This window comes from Zootoca vivipara, chromosome 6 (genome assembly GCF_965207765.1).
Source record: "Zootoca vivipara chromosome 6, rZooViv2.hap1.1, whole genome shotgun sequence".
Taxonomy (NCBI): Eukaryota; Metazoa; Chordata; class Lepidosauria; order Squamata; family Lacertidae; genus Zootoca; species Zootoca vivipara.
Genome location: NC_142589.1, coordinates 82,469,995 through 82,492,680, shown reverse-complemented (window position 1 = coordinate 82,492,680; position 22,686 = coordinate 82,469,995). Strand labels below are relative to the sequence as shown.

General features: G+C 50.4%; 1 protein-coding gene across 4 annotated transcripts in view; it reads left to right on the top strand.

The window, feature by feature from the left end:
* The window catches only part of CAPNS1 (calpain small subunit 1), a 30,566-nt gene extending 18,054 nt beyond the window's left edge, over positions 1-12,512 (top strand). For 2 of the 4 annotated variants that reach the window (XM_035119664.3, XM_088671232.1), the window contains 4 exons: positions 737-815; positions 2,853-2,969; positions 3,213-3,271; positions 10,597-12,512. In XM_035119664.3, coding sequence (XP_034975555.3) covers positions 737-815; positions 2,853-2,969; positions 3,213-3,271; positions 10,597-10,623 — 282 coding nt within the window. In that variant the 3' untranslated portion in view covers positions 10,624-12,512. Of the gene's footprint in view, positions 1-736; positions 816-2,852; positions 2,970-3,212; positions 3,390-9,204; positions 9,228-10,596 lie in introns of those variants that run through there. The other 2 variants (XM_088671231.1, XM_088671230.1) reach the window with 1 other exon arrangement.
* Positions 12,513-22,686: the final 10,174 nt, after the last annotated feature.

Sequence of the window (22,686 nt, the reverse complement as noted above, 5' to 3'; positions counted from 1 at the left end):
GGGCCCTTCACAGCCTTAAAATACTGAATAAAATCACAAAGTGCATAATCAAAATGAGAACAAGAACAAAACAGAGAACAAGAAGTACAACAGTGTGATAACATTTTTGTTATCACAAAAAAAGGTTGCAAATGTATGCAAATGTATGCAAAACAAGACGTATGCAAACCAAGGTGCCACTGTTAAGCATCTCTCTCTGGGACAAAAGAGAGACAATTTTACTGCACTGCATTAAGACCAAAAAGAATAAGGAACTGCAATCCTGTTTAAAAGGAATGTCTTATTTTGTATTCTGCCAACGTCTACTTTGTAACTAGTTTAAGACTAGTTACAGGTAGTTAGCTGTGTTGGTCTGCCGTAGTCGAAACAAAATAAAAAAAATCCTTCTAGTAGCACCTTAAGAGTCCAACACAGTTTGTCATTGGCATGAGCTTTTGTGTGCATGTCTGAAGAAGTGTGCATGCACACGAAAGCTCATACCAATGACAAACTTAGCTGGTCTCTAAGGTGCTACTGGAAGGATTTTTTTATTTAGTTTAACACTGTTTGCAGTGGAGCTTCGAAGCTTGTTTCTTGTGGTGGAGAACATTCACCTCTACTTTGCACGAAGTCCAGATTCCATTGAAACGACTCTTTAACAGAGGGGGCAAGAAGAGTCTTGGGTTGGTGAGGACACGATTTTGTTTAGCTGTCCAGTTTGCCTTACCTGTGATTTTGCTCTCTTGCCTCCCCCCAGTGTATCTACAAGCAATTTGATACAGATCGATCTGGGACCATTGGCAGCAGTGAACTCCCAGGAGCCTTTGAGGCAGCAGGTAAGGGGCCAAGGTGATTGGGTAACCCAGAAACACCATCCACACCGTACATTTAAAGCACTATGATGTTCATTTTAAACAGTCATGGCTTCCCCCAAAGAATTCTGGGAGCTGTAGTTTGTTAAAAAGGTGTTGACAGTTGTTAGAAGGGTCCCTATTCCAAACACAGAGCTACAGTTCCCAGCAGGGCCGGATTGAGGTTTGATGCGGCCCTCAGCTCCTGAAGTTAATGGGGCCCTTTCTATGTCCAGCTGTCCTTTGTCAACAACAAATGGCCGCTGTTTTTTGTGTTGAATATATGCTAGATGGTCATTGATGGACCTCCTAGGTATCTCAAGCCATTTGCACATCACAAAGGATGTATTTTATCAAAGTAATTGTTGAACTGAAATACAATGAAGAAGAAGCATATTAATAGTGAAATAATGATTAAGCTCTAACTTGAAATTATTTTTTTATCCGTAACAAACTTAATAATGCAAACCCATTGACATTTGGCAATAATAAAAGTTCTTTTAGAAACACAATTTACAAAGACTCATAATCTAGTCTCTAGAAACTTGCTATAAATTGAAATAATAAGAGGTGTAAATATATGACCCAAACAACTAATAATGATAAATAGCAGAATGTAGGCACCCTGTATATAGAAAGGAGCAAACCATTGATATTTTAGGGAGCAGGCTAGCAGGCGGGGCCCATGACTTACATCCTAGGAGCCTACGCAACACAAAATACGGTTGCTGTAGGTAGGTTTTATTTTGTTTTTTTATCTTATACTAGCTGGCCAGGCCACGCGTTGCTGTGGCTCATCTCTGCTGTGGCTCATCCCCCACCCTGCCCTGATCCATGACCTATCCCATCCCATGCTGCCCCCAACCCACACCCAGGCGAGTCCCCATCTCCATTCGGCCTAGTCTGTAAAGGCGAGCCTCCGTTCAGCCGAGTAGGGCGGCTTGGTCCCTGGGGGTGTCAGGATCGGCGGTGGCGCGATCCGCGGGGCGGGGTAGGGGTTGTGGAGAGGCCTAGATCGGCGGCGGCGTGATCCGCGAGGTGTGGAAAGGCCTAGGTGTGTGTGGGGTGTGTGTGGAGTGGGGTGTTCCGTGGACGGAGGGGGATCTTTGCGACGGCAGGGGATCCCTGGGGAGAGGCCTGGTCTTGGCTGCGATCTCCGAGGCAGGCCTGGTTCCCTGAGAAGCGGCATGGTCTCGGGCGGTTTGTTCTTTGTTGGAGGAGTGGTCCTCTGTTGTTGGAGTTTGTCCGTTGTTAGTTGAATGTCCACTGGAGGGCGCAATTTTTTTGACCACAAATCCAGGTTTTTACCTGTGTTAGGTGTGTCAACTGGTCAGTGTAAGTGCATGATTACCTGCTCTCATGTGACTCTGAGGTTGTGGCCAAATTTCAGGACGATCATAAGAGTGGTTGTTGCTTAGTCGTTTAGTCGTGTCCGACTCTTTGTGACCCCATGGACCAGAGCACGCCAGGCACTCCTGTCTTCCACTGCCTCCTGCAGTTTGGTCAGACTCATGTTGGTGGCTTTGAGAACACTGTCCAACCATCTCATCCTCTGTCGTCCCCTTCTCCTTGTGCCCTCCATCTTTCCCAGCATCAGGGTCTTTTCCAGGGAGTCTTCTCATGCCTCAGCTTCAGGATCTGTCCTTCCAGTGAGCACTCAGGGCTGATTTCCTTCAGAATGGATAGGTTTGATCTTCTTGCAGTCCATGGGACTCTCAAGAGTCTCCTCCAGCACCATAATTCATAAGAGTATATACCATATTTAAGGTAGATAATTAAATGAGTAAATTTAATGAACTTGGATATGCAGAAGATATTAAAAAATAAATTTAAGGAACCGCAGAAAGGGGGGGAAGGAAGTCAAAAACTTTGGAATGTTAAATTGATTGTAAAACTACTGAAATGTATAAACTTGAAAAGTAATAATAATAATAATAATAATAATAATAATAATAATAAACCTGTTCTCTGACTAGATCCTCCCTCTTTCCTGCCTTCTAATTTCCCCCCTTCCCTCGCCAGGCTTCCGGCTCAACGAGCAGCTGTACAGCATGATCGTGCGCAGATACTCGGATGAGAACGGGAACATGGACTTCGACAACTTCATCAGCTGTTTGGTGCGCCTGGACGCCATGTTTCGTAAGTCACGGCCGCTGCCACCGCCGCCAGGGGTTCTGCCAGAGGGGTCCCTCGTGGGTGACTTGTTTCCTTTCCAAAAAATGCTGTCTCGAGCAACCGCTGGATTTGGCTCGGGTTGCCTCGGGTGGCCCAACCCAGAGGTTGGCTGCCTTTGCACGGGAGTCTTTGCACCCGCTTGTGTGAATGTCGACATGGCCTGGGCTGAGCCACATCCTTTTGTGACGATCTCTGTTCTGCTTTCAGGTGCCTTCAAATCTCTGGACAGGGATGGGAGCGGGCAAATTCGTGTGAGCTTGAAGGAGGTAAGGAGAACTTCTGGCTCTTGTTCCATTTCAAGCTCCAGGGCGAGGGAGCTGAGCAGGAGGGATCCGATGAGTGTGGAAACCCAGCAAGAATCTCTTGTGGATGGAAGGGTTAAGGGTTGTGTGAGGGACAGGGGATATCGCGAAGTCCCTCCCCTCCTGAGTTCAAGCCCGTCCCCGAGCAAAGGGGAAAGCAGGGAGAGTTCCGATTCCAGTGGGGAAGCAGGAAGTCGTGTCCGAGGCTCAGGCAAGGTAGAGGAGCCAGGGTCCCAGGTGGGACAGGAAGGGGCAAGTAAGGGGGGAAGACCCATCCCCCCAACTCCAGAATTACGCAGGAAGAGGAGGGGCAAGAGGATGGGTCTGCCAAAGCTTTTGTGTTGGAGAAAGACGCGCCAAAAGCCATTAGGAGGTTCTGAAACCGACTGACAACATCGCTCCGTGTAAATAGCAATGACTTGAGCACTGTAAATACGCAGCACCAATAAAAGAATAAAATGCAGAGCTGCGTAGCGTCGTTACTCTGAAGTAGTCCACTCCGGCCACTGTGACAGCAACCTCCTAATCATTTTTGGGCTACTTTGGAGTTGCCGGGATGAGCGTGTCAGAGGCGGAGAAGTGGCGGCAGATCGCTGAGCAAGCCCAGCTAGAACTGCAACAGCTGTCGCTGCAGGCGCAGGGAGAATTGAAGGCAGCTAAAGAGGAGACTAAGAAGGTCCAGGACGACCGGCTACAACTTGCGGAACAGGTGAGAGAGCTCCAGGAAAAAGAGCAGCATTTAAGGGCGGTGGCGGTAGACCTCCAAAACAAGCTGGATGCAGAGAAAAACAAGGCGGGAGGGGCACCCCAAGTCCAAGTGCTGCCAGGAAGGAGAGCCGGGACCCTAGTAAGCAAGTTCAATGGAGACCCGAAGGAGTTTCAGGGCTTTGAGACTGAGATTGTGTATGCTCTTGAGCTGCACCACGATGAGTTCCCTGATGATGAGCACAGAGTAGCGTTTATTGTGGAGCACCTTACAGGGGCGGCCAGGGAGTGGCTAAGACCGTTAATTGCAACAAGGAATCCTTGCATGAAGAATGTCAAACTATTTCTAGAAGGTTTGAAAACGATGTATTCGTCCGATAGTCATATGGACCAGACTAAGGAGGAACTTCATAATTTACGCCAAGGAAATATGACAGTTCGCGCGTATTGGGCGAAATTCACCATGCTGGTGCACAGATTGGGGTGGGATCTGGAGTCTGCCCCAATGCAAGCGGCGTTTTACTTGGGGTTGCATGAGGAGGTGAAGGATGAGCTCTCGAGAGGTCCAAAGCCCAGTAATATGGATCAACTGAGCAAAGCGGCTCTGGCGGTGGGGGTGAGGCAGGAATCCAGATGGAGCGACAAGCAAGCAACGCGCGCAAAGCGGGCTTGGTTCCCACGGTCGCAGGAGAAGCCACTCCCTCAACAACCCTTTCAAGCCACGCCTGGGGCCAGTCAGGACCAGGAACCCATGCAGATTGATAGCGCGCGCGCGCGGGCTTTTCAAACCCCAGCGGCGCCAAGACGCAAGGAGGGAAGGGGTGGGAATTGCTTTCTCTGCAACTCCCCCCAGCATCTCGTCAGAGACTGCCCACATCGCAGGGAGTGGCAAGGAAAGGCGGGAACGGTTGTGCCCTCCCCCACTGACGCAGCACCACAGCAGGGAAACGGGAAAGCCTGGCTGCAGGAGACAAGGGGCGGCAGCCAGGCACAGTCAGCAGACAACAGCCCCAGCCCACCCACCCGCACAGAGAGGAGCAGAGCCAGCCCACCCCTCCCAGAGCAGGAGTGGTTCTAGAAGTGACGCTCACGCTCCCAAATGGCTATCCATTGACGGTCCTCGCCCTAATTGACAGTGGTGCCTCAGCCAACTTCTTCTCGAGAAACTTTGCAGAAGAGCACCAGATCCAGCTTCTGCAGCTGGATTTTCCTCTGCACGTGGCAACCATTGACGGCAGAGAGCTGCTGGGAGGGGCCATCACTCATCAAACCCCCCCCATGAGAATGACGGTTGGAAGGCACTCAGAGACACTGGCATTCAACGTCACCACCATCTCAGACCCCCCAATCGTTTTGGGCATGAGCTGGCTGGCGCGCCACGACCCCTCCATAAGTTGGCATCAGAGATGCATCACTTTTGGATCGGACTTTTGCCTGGAACATTGCATGCAGCACCAACCAGGGGAGGGGCCTCCGATAGCCACGGTGGCCACCATGCACGTCAAAGGGGGTGAGGCGATACCCAAACCATACTGGGACCTGCAGGAGGTCTTCAGTGAAGCGGAGTCCGACCACCTGCCCCCACACAGGCCTTTTGACTGCCAGATCAACCTGGTGCCTGGGGCAACTATACCCCCAGCCAAGCTGTACGCCATGTCAGACCAGGAACTGGAGGATCTGCGCGCTTTTATCGACAAGAACCTCAAGCGGGGGTTCATCAGAGAAAGCAAGGCAGCAGGGGGCAGCCCGGTCTTCTGGGTGGACAAGAAAGACACGCAACAGCGCCGTCTTGTGGTGGATTTTAGACGGCTGAATTCGGTGACAGAGCCAGTGGCTTTCCCCATGCCCAGAGTGGATGATCTCCTGACAGCGGCACGCAGAGGCAAGATTTTCACCAAGCTAGACCTGAGGGGGGCGTACAACTTGATCAGGATCCGGGAAGGCGATGAGTGGAAAACCACGATGTTCACGCCTCTGGGCTCTTTTGAATATCTGGTGATGCCCTTCGGGTTGCAAGGGGGCTCAGCATGCTTCCAGGCCTTCATGCACCACGTCCTGGGGTCCCTACTCTTCAGGAAATGCTTGGTCTTTCTGGATGACATCCTTATTTACTCCAACGACCCGGTGCAGCACGTGAAGGACGTCAGGGAGGTGTTACAGCGCCTGAAGGAGAACCACCTGTATGTGAAGCTGGAGAAGTGCAAGTTTCACACCAAGGAGGTGGACTTCCTGGGCTACAAGCTGTCAGACAAGGGGCTGGCAATGGACAAGGACAAGGTGCAGACCATCCTGGACTGGCACAGCCCCAGGACGCGCAAAGATGCCCAACGCCTACTAGGCTTTGCCAACTTCTACAGGAAGTTCATCAAGAACTTCTCTCGAGTTACGGCTCCCATCACTGACTGCCTGAGAGGCAAGCAGAAGTTCAGGTGGACACCAGAGGCGCAAGCAGCGTTCGAAAGCCTCAAGAGGGTGTTCGCCTCAGACCAGAACCTGTTCCACGTGGTTCAGGACGCGCCCCTACGCATTGAAACAGATGCTTCTGATAAGGCTGTGGGCGCCATTTTGTTGCAACTGGACGCCAACAGAGAGTGGAGACCCTGTGCCTTCTTCTCCAGGAAGTTGACCCAGCCCGAGCGAAACTACACAGTTTTTGATCGGGAACTTCTTGCGATCCACGCGGCGTTCCAGCACTGGAGACACTTCCTGGTGGGCGCCAAGCACCCCATCCAGGTGTGCACAGACCACAAGAACCTGGAGTTCTGGAGAACTGCCAGGGTGCTCAACCAGCGGCAGATACGGTGGGCGGAGTTCTTCTCGAACTTCAACTTCTCCATACACTACATCCCAGGAGAGCAGAATGTCAGGGCGGATGCCCTCTCCCGCAAGCCAGAGTACATGGAGGAGGAGGCGCCACCAGCCCCAAGGCACATTTTCCCCCCGTCGGCATGGTCCTGCGGAGCAGCAGTGGTGAGCGAGGCAGAACTCACAGCACTGACGGCAGCGGATGAATTTGCCAACCGCATCTTCAGAGAACTGAGAGGGGGGAGGGAGCAGGCAAAAGACTTTGCAGAACGCAGAGGGCTGCTTTTCTACAAGGGTGCGCTGTACCTACCCACCACCCAGCTTCGACGTACGGTCCTCAAGCAGATGCACGACAACCCTACAGCGGGGCATTTTGGAAGGGACAAGACCACTCACCTAGTCATGAGACACTTCTGGTGGCCAGGGGTGAGGGAAGATGTTCGAGACTATGTAAGGGGCTGTACCACCTGCCAGCGGGCGAAGGTGGTCAGAGCAGCGCCACCAGGGTTGCTGGAGCCCTTAGCCACACCACACAGGCCGTGGGAAGTGGTGTCCATGGACTTCATCACAGATCTGCCTTCGTCCAGGGGTAAGACTGCAGTGTTGGTGGTGGTGGACCTCATGTCCAAAATGTGTCACTTTATACCGTGTGCCAGGGCAGTCTCGGCAGAAGAGACAGCCAAACTGTTTGTTGATCACATTTTCAGACTGCATGGATTACCTTTAAGGGTTATTTCGGATCGTGGCCGCCAATTTGTTTCCAGGTTCTGGCGGCGGCTCATGAACCTCCTGCAGGTGGAGGTCAGCTTGTCGACGGCTAGACACCCGCAGACCAACGGACAAGCGGAGAGGGTCAACGCCATTCTGCAGCAGTACCTGAGATGCTACGTCAGCCAGCGGCAAACGGACTGGGTGGATCGCTTGCCGCTAGCAGAATTTGCCTACAACAATGCAGTGCACGTCTCCACAGGGGTGTCGCCCTTTAAGGCCAATTACGGGCGCGACCTCAGATCTTTCCCAGAGAGGGAGAGGGAGGAGGAGGAGGAGGGCCCACAGGCTGAGGATTGGGCAGAGGAACTGGAGACGGTGCACCAGCAGCTCAGAGAACACTTGGAGAGGGCCAAGGAAGCGTACAAAAAGGGGGCAGATCGCCACAGGCGACAAGGGGAGGTCATCAGGGTGGGGGACAAGGTGTGGTTGTCCTCGGAGGGCCTTCCCACCAGAGGGAGGTGCAAAAAGCTGGCACCCAAATGGCTGGGCCCCTTCACGGTCACGCAACAGGTCAACCCGGTGGCATACAGGCTGGCACTGCCAGAGGACATGAGGGTGCATCCAGTGTTTCATAGATCGCTGCTGTCGCCGTACAGGGAAAGCAGCAGGCTCAGAGACAGCGAACAAACCCCCGAGGGAGGGGGGGAGAGGGAAAGCAGGGAGCAACTCAATGAGGCCACGGCCATCCTGGATTCAAGGTGGGGGGTGGGGGGCCTGGAGTACCTCATGGCATGGGAGGATGCTCCACCGTCCCAGAATGAATGGGTCCCCGCCACTCAGATACAGGAGGAATTCTTGGTGGAAGAATTTCACGCCCTCTTTCCCCACAGACCCAAGCCCTGGCACATGGAAAGGGAGGGGGAGGAGGAGGAGGCACGGGAGAACAGCTCACCATGGCGCTGGGAAGCGGAGTTTGAGGAACCAGAGGATGAGGTATGGGTGTCGCCAAGATCCACCCAGTCAGAGGAAGGAGCAGATTGGCAAAACATTTTTACCCCCACCAGCTCTGACGCCACGGACTTTTTGGGATTCCCGTCCTCCCAGGCGGAAGGGGGGGGCTCGCAGGACTGGGGGGAGGTGTTCACACCAACGGGCTCGGAGAGCACCGAGTTTTTAGGCTTCCAGTCGTCACCGACACATGGGGGGGGCCTGGGGAGGGGTGAAGGAGAGCTTGGGAGGGGGGTGGATGTGAGGGACAGGGGATATCGCGAAGTCCCTCCCCTCCTGAGTTCAAGCCCGTCCCCGAGCAAAGGGGAAAGCAGGGAGAGTTCCGATTCCAGTGGGGAAGCAGGAAGTCGTGTCCGAGGCTCAGGCAAGGTAGAGGAGCCAGGGTCCCAGGTGGGACAGGAAGGGGCAAGTAAGGGGGGAAGACCCATCCCCCCAACTCCAGAATTACGCAGGAAGAGGAGGGGCAAGAGGATGGGTCTGCCAAAGCTTTTGTGTTGGAGAAAGACGCGCCAAAAGCCATTAGGAGGTTCTGAAACCGACTGACAACATCGCTCCGTGTAAATAGCAATGACTTGAGCACTGTAAATACGCAGCACCAATAAAAGAATAAAATGCAGAGCTGCGTAGCGTCGTTACTCTGAAGTAGTCCACTCCGGCCACTGTGACAGGTTGGTAAGGAATGAGCCACATGCATCCATTGTTTGTTTGAAAGCGTTTATAAAACCGCTTTTTAAAAAGCGTCACTAAGTGGTGCACAACATAAAAAACAAACAAAACAAATCAGAATCGTAGAGTTGGAAGGGACCCCGAGGGTCATCTAGTCCAACCCCCTGTAATGCAGGAATCTCAGCTGAAGCATCCCTGACAGATGGTCATCCAACCTCTGTTTAGAAAACTCCAATGAAGGAGAGTATATCACCACCCAAGGGAATCCGGTCCATTCTCAAACGGCGCTTGCCGTCAGGACGTTCTAACTCAGGCATCCCCAAACTGCGGCCCTCCAGATGTTTGGGCCTACAACTCCCATGATCCCTAGCTATCAGGACCAGTGGCCAGGGAAGATGGAAATTTTAGTCCAAAACATCTGGAGGGCCGAAGTTTGGGGATGCCTGTTCTAACTAATGTTCAGTCAGAATCTTTCACCTTCTGTGGGGTTCTGGGAACTGTAGTTTGTTATGGCCGCCGTGAGTCCTTAGGGGACCCCTTCAGTCTGGAGGGTGGAAACACAAAAACAGGCCTTTTCTGTGGTGGCTCCCTGTTTGTGGAATGCTCTACCCAGGAAGGCTCGCTTGGCACCTTCATTACAAGTGCCAGCTGAAAACTTTCCTGTATAACCAGGCCTTTAGCCTTAAACTATCTGTGGGGCAGGATGGTTTTAACGTATTTCTCTTTCCTCTTGGTTTAAATGTATTTTTGTGGGGACGATTGTCTGGCTGGTTGTAAGTCACTATGGGTTGCCTTGGGCAAGATAAAACAACTAACAAATTTAAATAAATAAATAAACCATCCCCTCACAGAGCTACAATTCCCAGAGTGGTCCAACCGTCAGTCCCTCTTCCCAGGGAATTCTGGGAGTTGTAGCTCTGTGCGAGGATGAGGGAGTCTCCTAATGATGCTCAACACCCTTAACGGACTACAGTTCCCAGGATTCTTGGGGGGAGGATCCATGGCTGTTCAGGGTGGTAGGACACCGTTTTAAACGCACGGTCCAGGTGGGGCTTATTTTACTGGGCCCAGCAGAAAGAGAAGGAAGGAACTGACCCTCCCATTGATTTGCTGGAGGAAAACTTGCCATGGTGCGGCTCAGGAAAAGGTTTTGTTGTGAGCTCTGCTTCCAAGGAGGGAAAAAAAGAACGAGGAGATGGGGGGGGAGGGGGGAGACAGAGAACAGCCTAGGGGTGAGACTGGGAGATACGGGGCAGGATAGGGAGCAGCATACTGGCTTGCAGGAGACAGAGAGATGCAGATGGGGAAGGAGTCGGGCTGGTGAGATGCTTTGACGATGAGGACTAGAAACTTGGAGAGGATGTGGAGAGTGACATTCGTCTTCTTTTCCGCAGTGGCTGCAGCTCACCATGTATTCGTAAGGCCAGCCCGCCTGTGGGATCGTGCCCCCCCTTGACATCACCGAGCCTATTCTGGACTGTTTTTAGAAGTTCCATGCTACATCTGCCTAGCAGTCCTCCCTGCGATGTGGGACAGTCTATAATAAATCCCTTTCTTTTCTTTTTTTCCATTTCTCTTCCACTCCCTTTGCTAAAGCAAGAAAACAGGGGGCCCCTTTACGATGTTTGTTTTATTTTGCATTTTTAATCTCCATTAGCAAAGCAACGGCTAATACAGATTTAACGTTAAGCGCTCCAATTTGTTTACTAACAGTGGATGGGTGTCTTTTTAAAAGAAGCCTCCAGTTTGCCGTGGTATTTGCTTTCCTTTTCCCAGGCTGGCTCGGTTTATCGCGGTGCCCGTGCAGATTCTATAATTCACTATAGTTTCATGATGGAACAACGGCCTTCATTTTGGGAACCGGGGAGCCGAGGGGGCCTGCATATGGAATTCTTACCCCTAGCAAAGCCACAGCTCGCCTTGGGGGACTTGTGTCTGGGTGTGGGGGGCAAGATCACAACTGTGGTTGCATGTGAGAATTCTGCATTGCGGCTGGTGTTCGCCCCCACTAATCCTTGAGAATGATGCAACTGTAAAGATGGAAGGGACCCCAGGTGTCATCTTACAATGCAGGGATAAAAAATCCAGCATTTCCTGCTGACTGCCATTTTAACTCCGTTTGTTATGGGCAAGTTAGGCCAGGAGTGTTGCGATGGGAGTCAGATTAGACTGACGTGAAGGCAACAACAACACGCACCTCACAAATGAAGGAAATCCCCCTCCCCATTTATAAACCGGGGAGTGAGCCCCCATAGCACTTTGCATGGATGCAATTTTAAAAGCAATAGGTCAGTAATAGCGGAAGTCTACTCAAAACTATTTAAGGAACGCCAGTTATAGAGTTTTGCAGTTTATTAAAATAAAATAAAACCAAGAGACAGCTGGTATGATTCTGCCCAAGGGCAACTGCGAAATGTTGGCTTTGTGCAACCACAGCCAAAGTCTTCTTGGCAGTTTAAAAACAATGTACCCTCCCCCCCCCTTTTTCCTTTTTTGCAAATCGCATGGAGGCTAGAGTGCCATGCAGACTCTCCCCCCCTAAGCTCTATACTTGCAATACATATGCAATTTCTATGCATGCATTTTGAAGGAATAAAAGAGCAGAAAGACAGCTGGTTCTCTCTGTCTATATATATCGTGACTTGAATGATAAGACTGTCGCCAAGTATTCCTAGAACAGAGTTCCTTGAACATGTAGCTCTATCACCCTCTAGCGGCCGTACTTGATATTACAGTGGAGTTTCTCCCACTTGGGAATCTAGAAAACTAACTTGATGCCTTCCCATTTTTAATCTGGAGAGAATTCCCCCCCCCCCAAAAGTATCTGCCTCTAGTGCTGAATTTCGGAATGTGGCTCTTTGAAATCAAACAGTTCTCAAGTCCAGCTTTTTCAGATCCCAGGCCTGGAGGGGCCTCCAAATAAAAATATTTTTTTACACTTGCCCACTCCAGCATCCTGTTTTGATGTACCCCGCTCAGAATGGGTGATCACGTGGAGAGTTTTGTCCTGCACAGGATTTTTTGTAATTTGTCTAAATTTTGAAAATTCATGCAGCTGCGGGAAAAGATCACCCACTGTTTGTCCCACTGGGACCTGGTGAAAAAGCTGTTTCAGCCAGATGAAGAGAATGTGTGCCTTTGATTTTTTAAAATATATATATCCAAGATAGGGAGGGGGAGGGTTGCCTTTCTGTCGGATTGCAGAGTGAATCCCTTGCCTCGAAAATGTGCCAGTTGCTTGTGCCTCTCCCTCTCCCAACACCCACTCTGTTTTCTAAACGCAAGAATAAAAGGTGTGTAATGAGAACAATCCTCTCCGGACATCATTGTTTTGTCTCTGTTGCTGGCAAACCTGATGGCTTGATGCCTCGTCTTCTCGGTGAACAGATTCCGTCTGTACTAAGTGTTCAGTTCAGACCAGGGGGAACATTGTGTTAGTTTATTTATAGCATTTACCGGTACATTCTACCTTACATTTCAAGTATAGCTCAAGGCAGTGGACATGGTTCTCCCCACCACCTCGTTTAACCCTCACAACAACCCTGTGAGGTAGGTTAGGCTAAGAAGCAGTAACTGGCCCCCAAGGTCACTGTAGTGAGCTTTGTTGTCGAGGGAGGGATTTGAACCCAGGTCCTGGTCTGGCTCCATGATCACTGCAGATGGTGACAGCAGTCACTAAATTAAAAGACGCCTGCTTCTTGGGAGAAAAGCGATGACAAACCTAGACAGCATCTTAAAAAGCAGAGACATCACCTTGCCGACAAAGGTCCGTATAGTTAAAGCTATGGTTTTCCCAGTAGTGATGTATGGAAGTGAGAGCTGGACCATAAAGAAGGCTGATCGCCGAAGAATTGATGCTTTTGAATTATGGTGCTGGAGGAGACTCTTGAGAGTCCCATGGACTGCAAGAAGAGCAAACCTATCCATTCTGAAGGAAATCAGCCCTGAGTGCTCACTGGAAGGACAGATCCTGAAGCTGAGGCTCCAATACTTTGGCCACCTCATGAGAAGAGAAGACTCCCTGGAAAAGACCCTGATGTTGGGAAAGACAAGGAGAAGGGGACGACAGAGGAAGAGACGGTTGGACAGTGTTCTCGAAGCCACCAACATGAATCTGACCAAACTGCGGGAGGCAGTGGAAAACAGGAGTGCCTGGTGTGCTCTGGTTCAAGGGGTCACGAAGAGTCGGACACGACTAAACGACTCAACAACAACAACAACCTGGTCTGATGTGGGGAACACTGCCATTTTGACTTTATGCACCAGCATGCCTTGCTAAAGTTCGTTCACACCAGAGGGTGTCACGTGGCACAACCACGGACGCTGGGTTATTTCTGGAAGCTGTTAACACGTACATTAGGGCTCAGCCTCCACCGGATTCTCAGAAGCGGCTTTCCCGTTGCGTGAAAGCTCAAATAAAATGCAGAAATCAGTAGGGAAATGCAATAAGCTACTGTGCAAAATGTAGCCTTAAAGGTCATAGGAGTGCAGAACCGTAAATTTGGAAGGCACCCTACGGGTAACCCGGCCACTGCCATGTGGGTATCGCAGCAGAATAACTCCTAACAGATGGCCATCCTAGAGAGACATTTGGAAATCTAAAAAAGATCAGTGTGGGTACCACGTAACACCCGTTTAATATTTGGAAGCAAAACTGGTGATGCTCAAAATTGCCCAAACAACACGTAAAACACATGCTCCAAAGAAGATGCAAAAAACAAACGGGCAACCCCCTTGCCAAACATAGGCAACCCTTAAACCCCCAAAAGCAAAGAGGCTCTTGGTTGTTGTCAGCTTAGAATAAATGTTCCTGCTGCAGCTACACCTCTTCCCCATCCCTTTCGCTTTGTTAAAAAAGCACACAAAGTGTCTATTTTTAATGTGCATTAATTTTGCAGGCAGAGTCGAGCAACAGAAGGTGGGAGCCCGGGAAAGTCCTTTGTGGGGGGGAGGGAGAGAGGGTGGGCGGGCGGGCGGGTGGCTGTTTCCCAGCTCCCAAAAAGCAAACAGCTGCACTTTTCAAGCGCGATAATTATACGGCTTCTTCGGGGGCCGCTGAAGAATAATAATATCGCTCGACGGAGGAGGTGGGGGCTGGAGTTATGGCAGGTTCTGCCCACCCTGGGCTTGGTTCCTCCTCCCTAGCAATAGTTGCAAGGAGTGTGACAAAATGGCAGAGCCCAAGGAATGCAGATAGAAATGCAGAATTGTAGAGATGGAAAGGGACCCACAAAGGGCAATCTAATCCGACCCCGTGCGATGCAGGAATCGCAGCTAAATTGGTGTGAGGACATGGTCCCTTGAAGCAAGGTGAACACACACACACACACACACACACACACACACACACACACAGAGAGAGAGAGAGAGAGAGAGAGAGAGAGAGAGACCTACCCCAATTCCTAGGTAAAACTCTTTCGAAATATTAAACCCAGCAAGGGTTTAGATTATCACAAACCCCACCATGCTGCTTCTATGTCTCCTTGTGGGCACGGTTGCATTTTCCAATTCTTTTTCTTATTGCAAAAGGTCCGATCTTCTTTTTTTGGGGGGGGGGTTCATTGTGCATTTGGGGGGGGGGTTCATCTCCCAATCAACTCTAGCTGCACAGCCTGAATTTCCCAGTGTACCGCTAAATCTCTTATCAAAAAATAGCAAGAGCCTGTCAGCAGTATCACACTGAGAACTTCGTGGGATGGATTTATAGAGAATGCATGCCTTTTGGGGTGGTGGTTGTTTTGTTTTTTAAAATGTCCAAGATGGAAAGCGGGAGGGTTGTCTCTCCTTTGGATCAGAGAGAGAGAGAGAGAGAGGATCCTTTCAATCTCACTGCCACCCTGTGCCGGGCTCTGTCTCCAAATATGCCAGCTGCCTGTGTCTCTCCCTGACACCCACTCTGTTTTCTAACAGCAACGATGAAAGTTGCATAACAAGGACCATCCTTTCTTTGCCTGGGCCTTCTGCCTCCACTGCCAGCATCCCACTGGCGCAGCGTTTTCCCCAGCGGGGAGAGGAAATGCACTTGCAGCTAAAAGCCTGAGTGTTACGTGTTCACACCGGGCCATATCCCCCACCCCAAGCACAGAAGCAGCGAGTGTCCTGTCCAAACGCCCATTGTGAGATGCCAAAAATGATCACGTTTAAGTGCTATCAGGCTGCCAAGGTGTGCTTCACATTGATTGGTTTCCCCCCAAGGGGCTCGTGGCGGCATATACATGGTTCTGCCCCCTCCTCATTTCATCCTCACAACAACCCTGTGAGGTAGGCTAGGGTGAGAGGCAGAGGCTGGCCCCGAAGGTCACCCTGTGAACTTCACGACCCGGTGGCGATTCGAACCCTGGTTTCCAAGGTACAGCACTGCCAGAGGACATACGGTTGTGTGGGGTCAAATCCGGAAGTTTAGGGTCTCTTCGCAGTAGTTGCAACCACATCCCCTCACAGCCAGGCCCCCTTCTAAGGTTATACAACCATTTTATAATTATGTTGTTGTTTAGTTGTTTAGTGGTGTCTGACTCTTCGTGACCCCATGGACCATAGCACGCCAGGCACTCCTGTCTTGCACTGCCTCCCGCAGTTTGGACAAACTCATGTTCGTAGCTTCGAGAACACTGTCCAACCATCTCGTCCTCTGTTGTCCCCTTCTCCTAGTGCCTTCAATCTTTCCCAACATCAGGGTCTTTTCCAAGGATTCTTCTCTTCTCATGAGGTGGCCAAAGTATTGGAGCCTCAGCTTCACGATCTGTCCTTCCAGTGAGCACTCAGGGCTGATTTCCTTCAGAATGGATAGGTTTGATCTTCTTGCAGTCCATGGGACTCTCAAGAGTCTCCTCCAGCACCATAATTCAAAAGCATCCATTCTTCGGCGATCAGCCTTCTTTATGGTCCAGCTCTCACTTCCATACATCACTACTGGGAAAACCATAGCTTTAGCTATATGGACCTTTGTCGGCAAGGTGATGTCTCTGCTTTTTAAGGTGCTGTCTAGGTTTGTCATTGCTTTTCTCCCAAGAAGCAGGCGTCTTTTTATAATTATATAGTGATAATAATTAAAGAGGCATGGTAACGATCAATGCAGATCTCCATGTGTTGTCTTTCACCTGGTTCTACAATTTTCTGTGCACACAGCAGCAGGGCAAAATGACCCAGAGCGCTCCAATATCTTCTTAAGTTGCATTTCCCTCAAATTTCCATTGTATGTAACAGAACTTGCATACCTTTCTCTTCAAGCTGAAGCAGCATCGTTTTTCAGTGTTCCACATTGCTTAGCCTCAGGGCCAGGGCCGGGTTTAGGTTTGATGAGGCCCTCAGCTCCTGAAGGCAATGGGGCCCTTGATATGTCCAGCTGTCCTTTGTCAACAACAAATGGTCACTGTTTTTTGTGTTGAATAGATGCTATATGGTCATTTATAGACCTCGTAGGTTTCTCAAGCCATTTGCACACCACAAAATAGGAGCCTGCACAACACAAAACACACTTGCTGTATGTAGGTTTTATTTTATTTGTTTTTTATCTTATATTTTGGAAATGTACATCCAGTTTTTTCCCCTTTAAATTTTTGGGGCCCCCAAGAGAGGAGGGCCATAAGCTAGAGCTTGTTTATCTTATACTGTACATAAATCCGGCACTGATTCCACAACCACCATATAGGCAAATAAACTCATTCTTTGCAAGGTCACCCACGGCACCCTCAATATTTTCACCCTCCTTTCGCAAAGCTGGTGCTATTCAGACCTTTGGAAAAATGAGAACAAGTAAGGTTTATGCAAGTTTTTAAGCTTTCAATAGCAGCTGGCAGCCCAGAGATATGGCAAAAACTTGGAAACCTAAATTATAATTGGCTTGCGATGCACCAAATTGTACAGTTTATAAGCCGTCAAGTTGCAAGCAACCAGTCCATTGATTCCTGTGGAGCATTCCTGCAACCCGCTGGGCAAAGGCTTCCTTTTACAGCTCTGAAAAGCCTTAACCATTGTCTTGCTAGCTCATCTCGCAACGCTAAAGGCTCATTAGGAAGAAGGATCTAGGTGAGTCTTTGGGAGGCACTGAATGGAACACAATCTGGGTCAAGGCTCCCTTGAAGTCCACAACCGCAAGGATCTGGGAGAGCAAGCTAAAAGTCGCACATCCTTGGTAAATGCCACCTGGTAACATTAAACAAAATTAACAGTACAACTACAAAGCTTTGCTGGAGGCAGAGGCGTAGCAAGTCCAGGTGGTACCCGGTGTGGAATTTTTTTTGTCAACCCCCCCCCCCCCACGCGGCTCTGGTAAAAAGTGAAAAACATGAATTGCAAAAAAAAAAAAAAAACACCTAGAGCTACAGAACAAAACCGACCAGCTATGAAATCAGCATTGAAAGAACATATAAGAACAGTTGAAAAATCTCATGCAACAGAATTTTTTTTAAAAAAGTCACCCCCCCTCCAGGGTGGCACCCGGGGCGACCCGCCCCCCCATCGCCCCCCCCCTGCTACGCCACTGGCTGGAGGAATTGTAGCAATACAGCTTCGTAGAGTTACAGAACCGTAGAGCTGGAAGGGACCCAAGGGTCATCTAATCTAACCCCCTGTAACATCTTGTAATTAGCTGTTATTCAGATCCAACACCCACCCTCAGGTGGTTTAACACTCAGGGGTCTTCCATCTGGTTAAAAGTCTTCACGAAGCAGGCTTTATTACAAAAACAGGCTGTTCTGTTGGACCCTAAAATCGCCTTGTTGGCATGCTATACAGAGAGGGTGCTAAAAAAACAACAACCCACACCTTTCTCACAAAGACCTTGTAACACTTCTGATGACACAGGAAAAGGCTATGACTGCTAAATTTTGGGGGGTGCTGAATTTGGTCCTCTTTGAGGCCTTGCTTTCACAAGCTTTGAGACTTGATCTTGACGGGTGAACGAATAGCTCACATCGGCAAGAAAAGGACAGGCAAGAAACTCAATACTTTTTATTTGACTTGGTATAATTTTATCGCCTAGGCAACATCAGGCCAACGCGGCTTCAGACCACCGGCAAGGCACAGAGACCTTTGGAACGAAACCTTTGTTTGATGAGAGAAACAATGTTATTTTAATATATATTTTATTAAAATTAACTCGGTTCTTCACCAGCAGGGGAGACGGGGCTGTTTGTTTGCAAGGAAGCAATATTTCTGAAGACTGAGATGTGAAAGCCATCTTCAAATATCTAAAGGTCTGTTGTGTGGAAGATGGAGCCAGCTTGTTTTCTGTTGCTCCAGAGGACCTGAACCAATGGATTCAAATGACAAGAGAGGCAATTCCAACTAAAGATCAGGAAGAACTTTCTGAGGGTAAGGGCTGTTTGACAGTGAATGGATTCCCTCAGAAGGTGGTGGACTGTCCTTCATCGAATGTTTTAAAACAGATGAAGAGCCACATGTCGTGCATGGAGATTCCTGCATTCATAGGGCGGCTGGACTAGCTGACTCTTGGGAGTCCCTTCTAACAGAATTCTATGATTCTGGGATTCTCCTTCTGTCTGAAAAAGAAATAAAAACAAATGGTAGAAAAGCTACCTATGTTAAAAACAGGTAATATAACTGCATAGCTTTTTTTTTAAAAAAAAGATCAACTTGAATCCTAGACAGGTATCAACTTTAGAAGGGTTGTTGAAAGAGGAGGATCTTTAGCAAGGTGCCAAAAAAAGGACAAGATAGGCATCGGATGGAGTCCGAAAACAACTGGAGGGCACCAGGCTGGCCTTCTGCGTTTCAGTGATTTGACAGATTTGTTGTGGCAAAAGCTGCAGCGGATTAGATCTGACTCCGACAAGTGCACAATTTGTTGTCCTCATCTAGACGACACAAATCCTTTGTCATGCACCTGACAAAGCAGTCTGTATCCTCTGCTTCTGGGGTTTTTTTTTTTTTGCTCTGCGGCGTCAGCAACTGTCAACACAACGACACCTCCGGAATTTGATCTAAGCGAGTTGTTTGTCAAACAGATCTCAGGTCGTCGAATATACGGCGGTGTTTCCCATATGGAGCTGCACCAATATTTTTGCTTTTTCCTAATGAGGCGAACAGCACTAGGAGGAATGAGGTCTATATCTGGGAAACAGTATGAGGGAAGGAGTTATTTGTACAGCGACGTCAATTCAATTCCAGGAGCGCTCCTAGACCATCACTATTTCTAGGTGGGATTGCAGACCTGCAAATTCAGGCAATGGAATTGAAATTTATTTGGCACTCCTGTGTCACAAACACACTCCCCTCCTGCCTCCAAACCAGGCTTTTGTGATCAGGAGCGGTGCTAGGGCTTTTTGCACCCTAGAAAAAAACACATTCTGGCGCCCCCCGGGCGCATGCGTCATGACATATGCGTCATGACACATGACACATGACCTTGAGATGTCTTCTAAAAGTCAGTTGTTTATTTCCTTGACATCTGGTGGGAGGGTGTTCCTCAGGGCGGGCATCACCACCGAGCAGGTCCTCTGTCTGGTTCCCTGTAATCTCACTTCTCGCAGGGAGGGAACCGCCAGAAGGCCCTCGGAGCTGGACCTCAGTGTCCAGGCTGGACTGTGGGGGTAGAGAACCTCCTTCAGGGATACTGGGCCTTTGAGGCCGTTTAGGGCTTTCAAGATCAGCACCAACACTTTTGAATTGTGCTCGGAAATGTCCTGAGAGCCAATGTAGGTCTTTCAAAGACAGTGTTATGTGGTCTTGGCGGCCTCTCCCAGTCACCAGTCTAGCTGCCGCATTCTTTGCAGTTTCCGGGTCACCTTCAAAGGTAGCCCACGAAGAGCGCATTGCAGTAGTCCAAGCGGGAGATAACCAGAGCATGCACAGTTGGCGGGCAGCGAGGGTCTCATCCTGCGTAGCAGATGGAGCTGGTGGACAGCTGCCCTGGACACAGAATGGACCTGCACCTCCATGGACAGCTGTGAGTCCAGAATGACTCCCAGGCTGCGCACCCGATCCTTCACGGGCACACTTACCCCATTCAGGACCAGGGAGTCACCCACACCCACCCGCCCCCTGTCTCCCAAGACAGTACTTCTATCTTGTCAGGATTCAGCCTCAAATCCGTTAGCCGCCAACCATCCTCCAACTGCCTCCAGACACTCACAGAGGACCTTCACTGTATTCACTGGTTCTGATTTGAAAGAGAGATAGAGCTGGGTATCATCCACATCAAACCATTGGAGAGTTACAGCGCCTGTTGTGGCTGTAGAGACCGATAAGGGAGAAACATGTTTTGTTGCAGCTGGGGCAGAGGAAGGCGTCTGGTTGTGCTGCTACAGGTGTTTTTTCTCTCTGCCCTCCTCCCATCGTTCTTCCTCTGGTCACTGCTATGAATACATGACCTGATGTGGTGCCAGGCAGGCAATTCACTCTCTTTTCTGCTGCCCACCACATACCTGTGTTCTTATTGATTGAATCACTCACTACCAGGATTCCTTTGCACACATACACACCCGAGAAGCATCCTCAGCACGAGAGGAAATCCCTTCTAAGGGAATGTTTCCCTCTTCCTCAAATCGATGCTCTCCTTTCCTGAGACACCCCCTTCTCCCCAACAGCAGGGGAGTTATTTTTATTTTTATTATTTATTGAATTTATATACTGCCCTATACCCAGGGGTCTCAGGGCTGTTCACAGAATAAAATCAAGATATAAAAACACACACTAAATAAAATAAAAACAACAACCCAATAACTCCCCCCCCCCAAGAACACACATTTTAAAAGGGCATAGGATGTAAATCAGACCAACCAAAGGCCTGGTTAAAAAGGAACGTTTTTGCCTGGCGCCGAAAGGTATGTAATGAAGGTGCCAGGCGAACTTCCCTGGGGAGAAGAATAAGAATAAGAGTTTGGATTTGATATCCCGCTTTATCACTACCCGAAGGAATCTCAAAGCAGCTAACATTCTCCTTTCCCTTCCTCCTCCACAACAAACACTCTGTGAGGTGAGTGGGGCTGAGAGACTTCAAAGAAGTGTGACTCGCCCCCAAGGTCACCCAGCAGCTGCATGTGGAGGAGCGGAGACACGAACCCGGTTCCCGAGATTACGAGTCTACCGCTCTTAACCACTACACCACACTGGCTCTCCATTCCACAGACGGGGAGCCACTGCAGAGAAGGCCCTGTTCTCGTGTTGTCACCCTCCGGACCTCTCGAGGAGGAGGCACACAAAGAAGGGCTTCAGAACATGGGCGTACCCAGGATCAAAACTAGGGGGGGCAAGGGGAGGGGCCAAGGCACGGAAGGGGAGGGACCACAAAGTGGGCGGGAACGGCGAACTCGCGCTCCGCCGGGCTGTGCCCCTCCCTAGAAGCAGGGCTGGTGGGCGGAGGCAGAGCCCAGCCCAGCCCAGCGGAGTGCGAGTTCAGCGTTCCCGCCCGCCGCGCCGCGCCGCGCTCTCTGGTTCCCCGCCGCGCTTGGCCTTGCCAGAGGGCGCGACGGGGAGCTGGAGGGAGGGCGCAGCGCGGCGGGCGGGAACGGCGAACTCGCGCTCCGCCGGGCTGTGCCCCTCCCTAGCAGCAGGGCTGGTGGGCAGAGGCGGAGCCCAGCCCAGCGGAGCGCGAGTTCGGCGTTCCCGCCCACCGCGCCGCGCTCCCTGGTTCCCTGCCGCGCTTGGCCTTGCCTGAGGGCGCGCCGGGGAGCTGGAGGGAGGGTGCGGCGCGGTGCGGCGGGAATGGCGAACTCGCGCTCCGCCGGGCTGTGCTCCGCCTCTGCCCACCAGCCCTGCTTCTAGAGTAGGGCAGCTGCCCTAACTTGCCGCATGGTGGGTACGCCCTTGCTTCAGAAGGTGATCTCAATGTCCAGGTAGGTTCATATGGAAAGAGGCGGTCCTTGGGTATTGTGGTACTGAGCTGTTTAAGGCTTATAGGTAAAAACCAGCACTTTGAATTGGGCCTGGAAACTAATTGGTAGCCAGTGCAGTCGGACCAGGATCGGTGTAATATGTTCAAACCATCTTGCTCCGGTGAGCAACCTGGCAGCTGAAGTTTCCGAACCGTCTTAAGAGGCGGTATATAACACACTGCAGTAATCTAACATTGAGGTTACTAGAGCATAGACAACTGTAGTTAGGCTCTCCCTGTCCAGATGGGGGCATAGCTGGGCCACCAGCCGAAGATGATGGAAGGCACTCTGGGCCACTGAGGCCACCTGAGCCTTGAGTGACAGCAAAGGATCCAGGAGTACCCCCAAGCCATGAACCTGTTGCTTCAATGTGAGACACACTTATAATGTCCCCAAAGGCCTCGCCCACCAAGCTCTCTACCTCTCTTAGCTTTTCCAGGTCCGCCACCTTGGCCCGAGAAGAGAACGGACATATCCCCAGACAGCCAAAAGCTCCTTGCACCTCAGACACACCCAAGACTTCTATCCAACAGGGAGGGAGCAATACATGTGGGCAGACAGCACAAGACACTTACTTGGTTGGTACAACATGCTTTGACTTCCCTGCAAACAAATCATGATGCATGTGCAATAAACAAGCCGCCTGGAAGA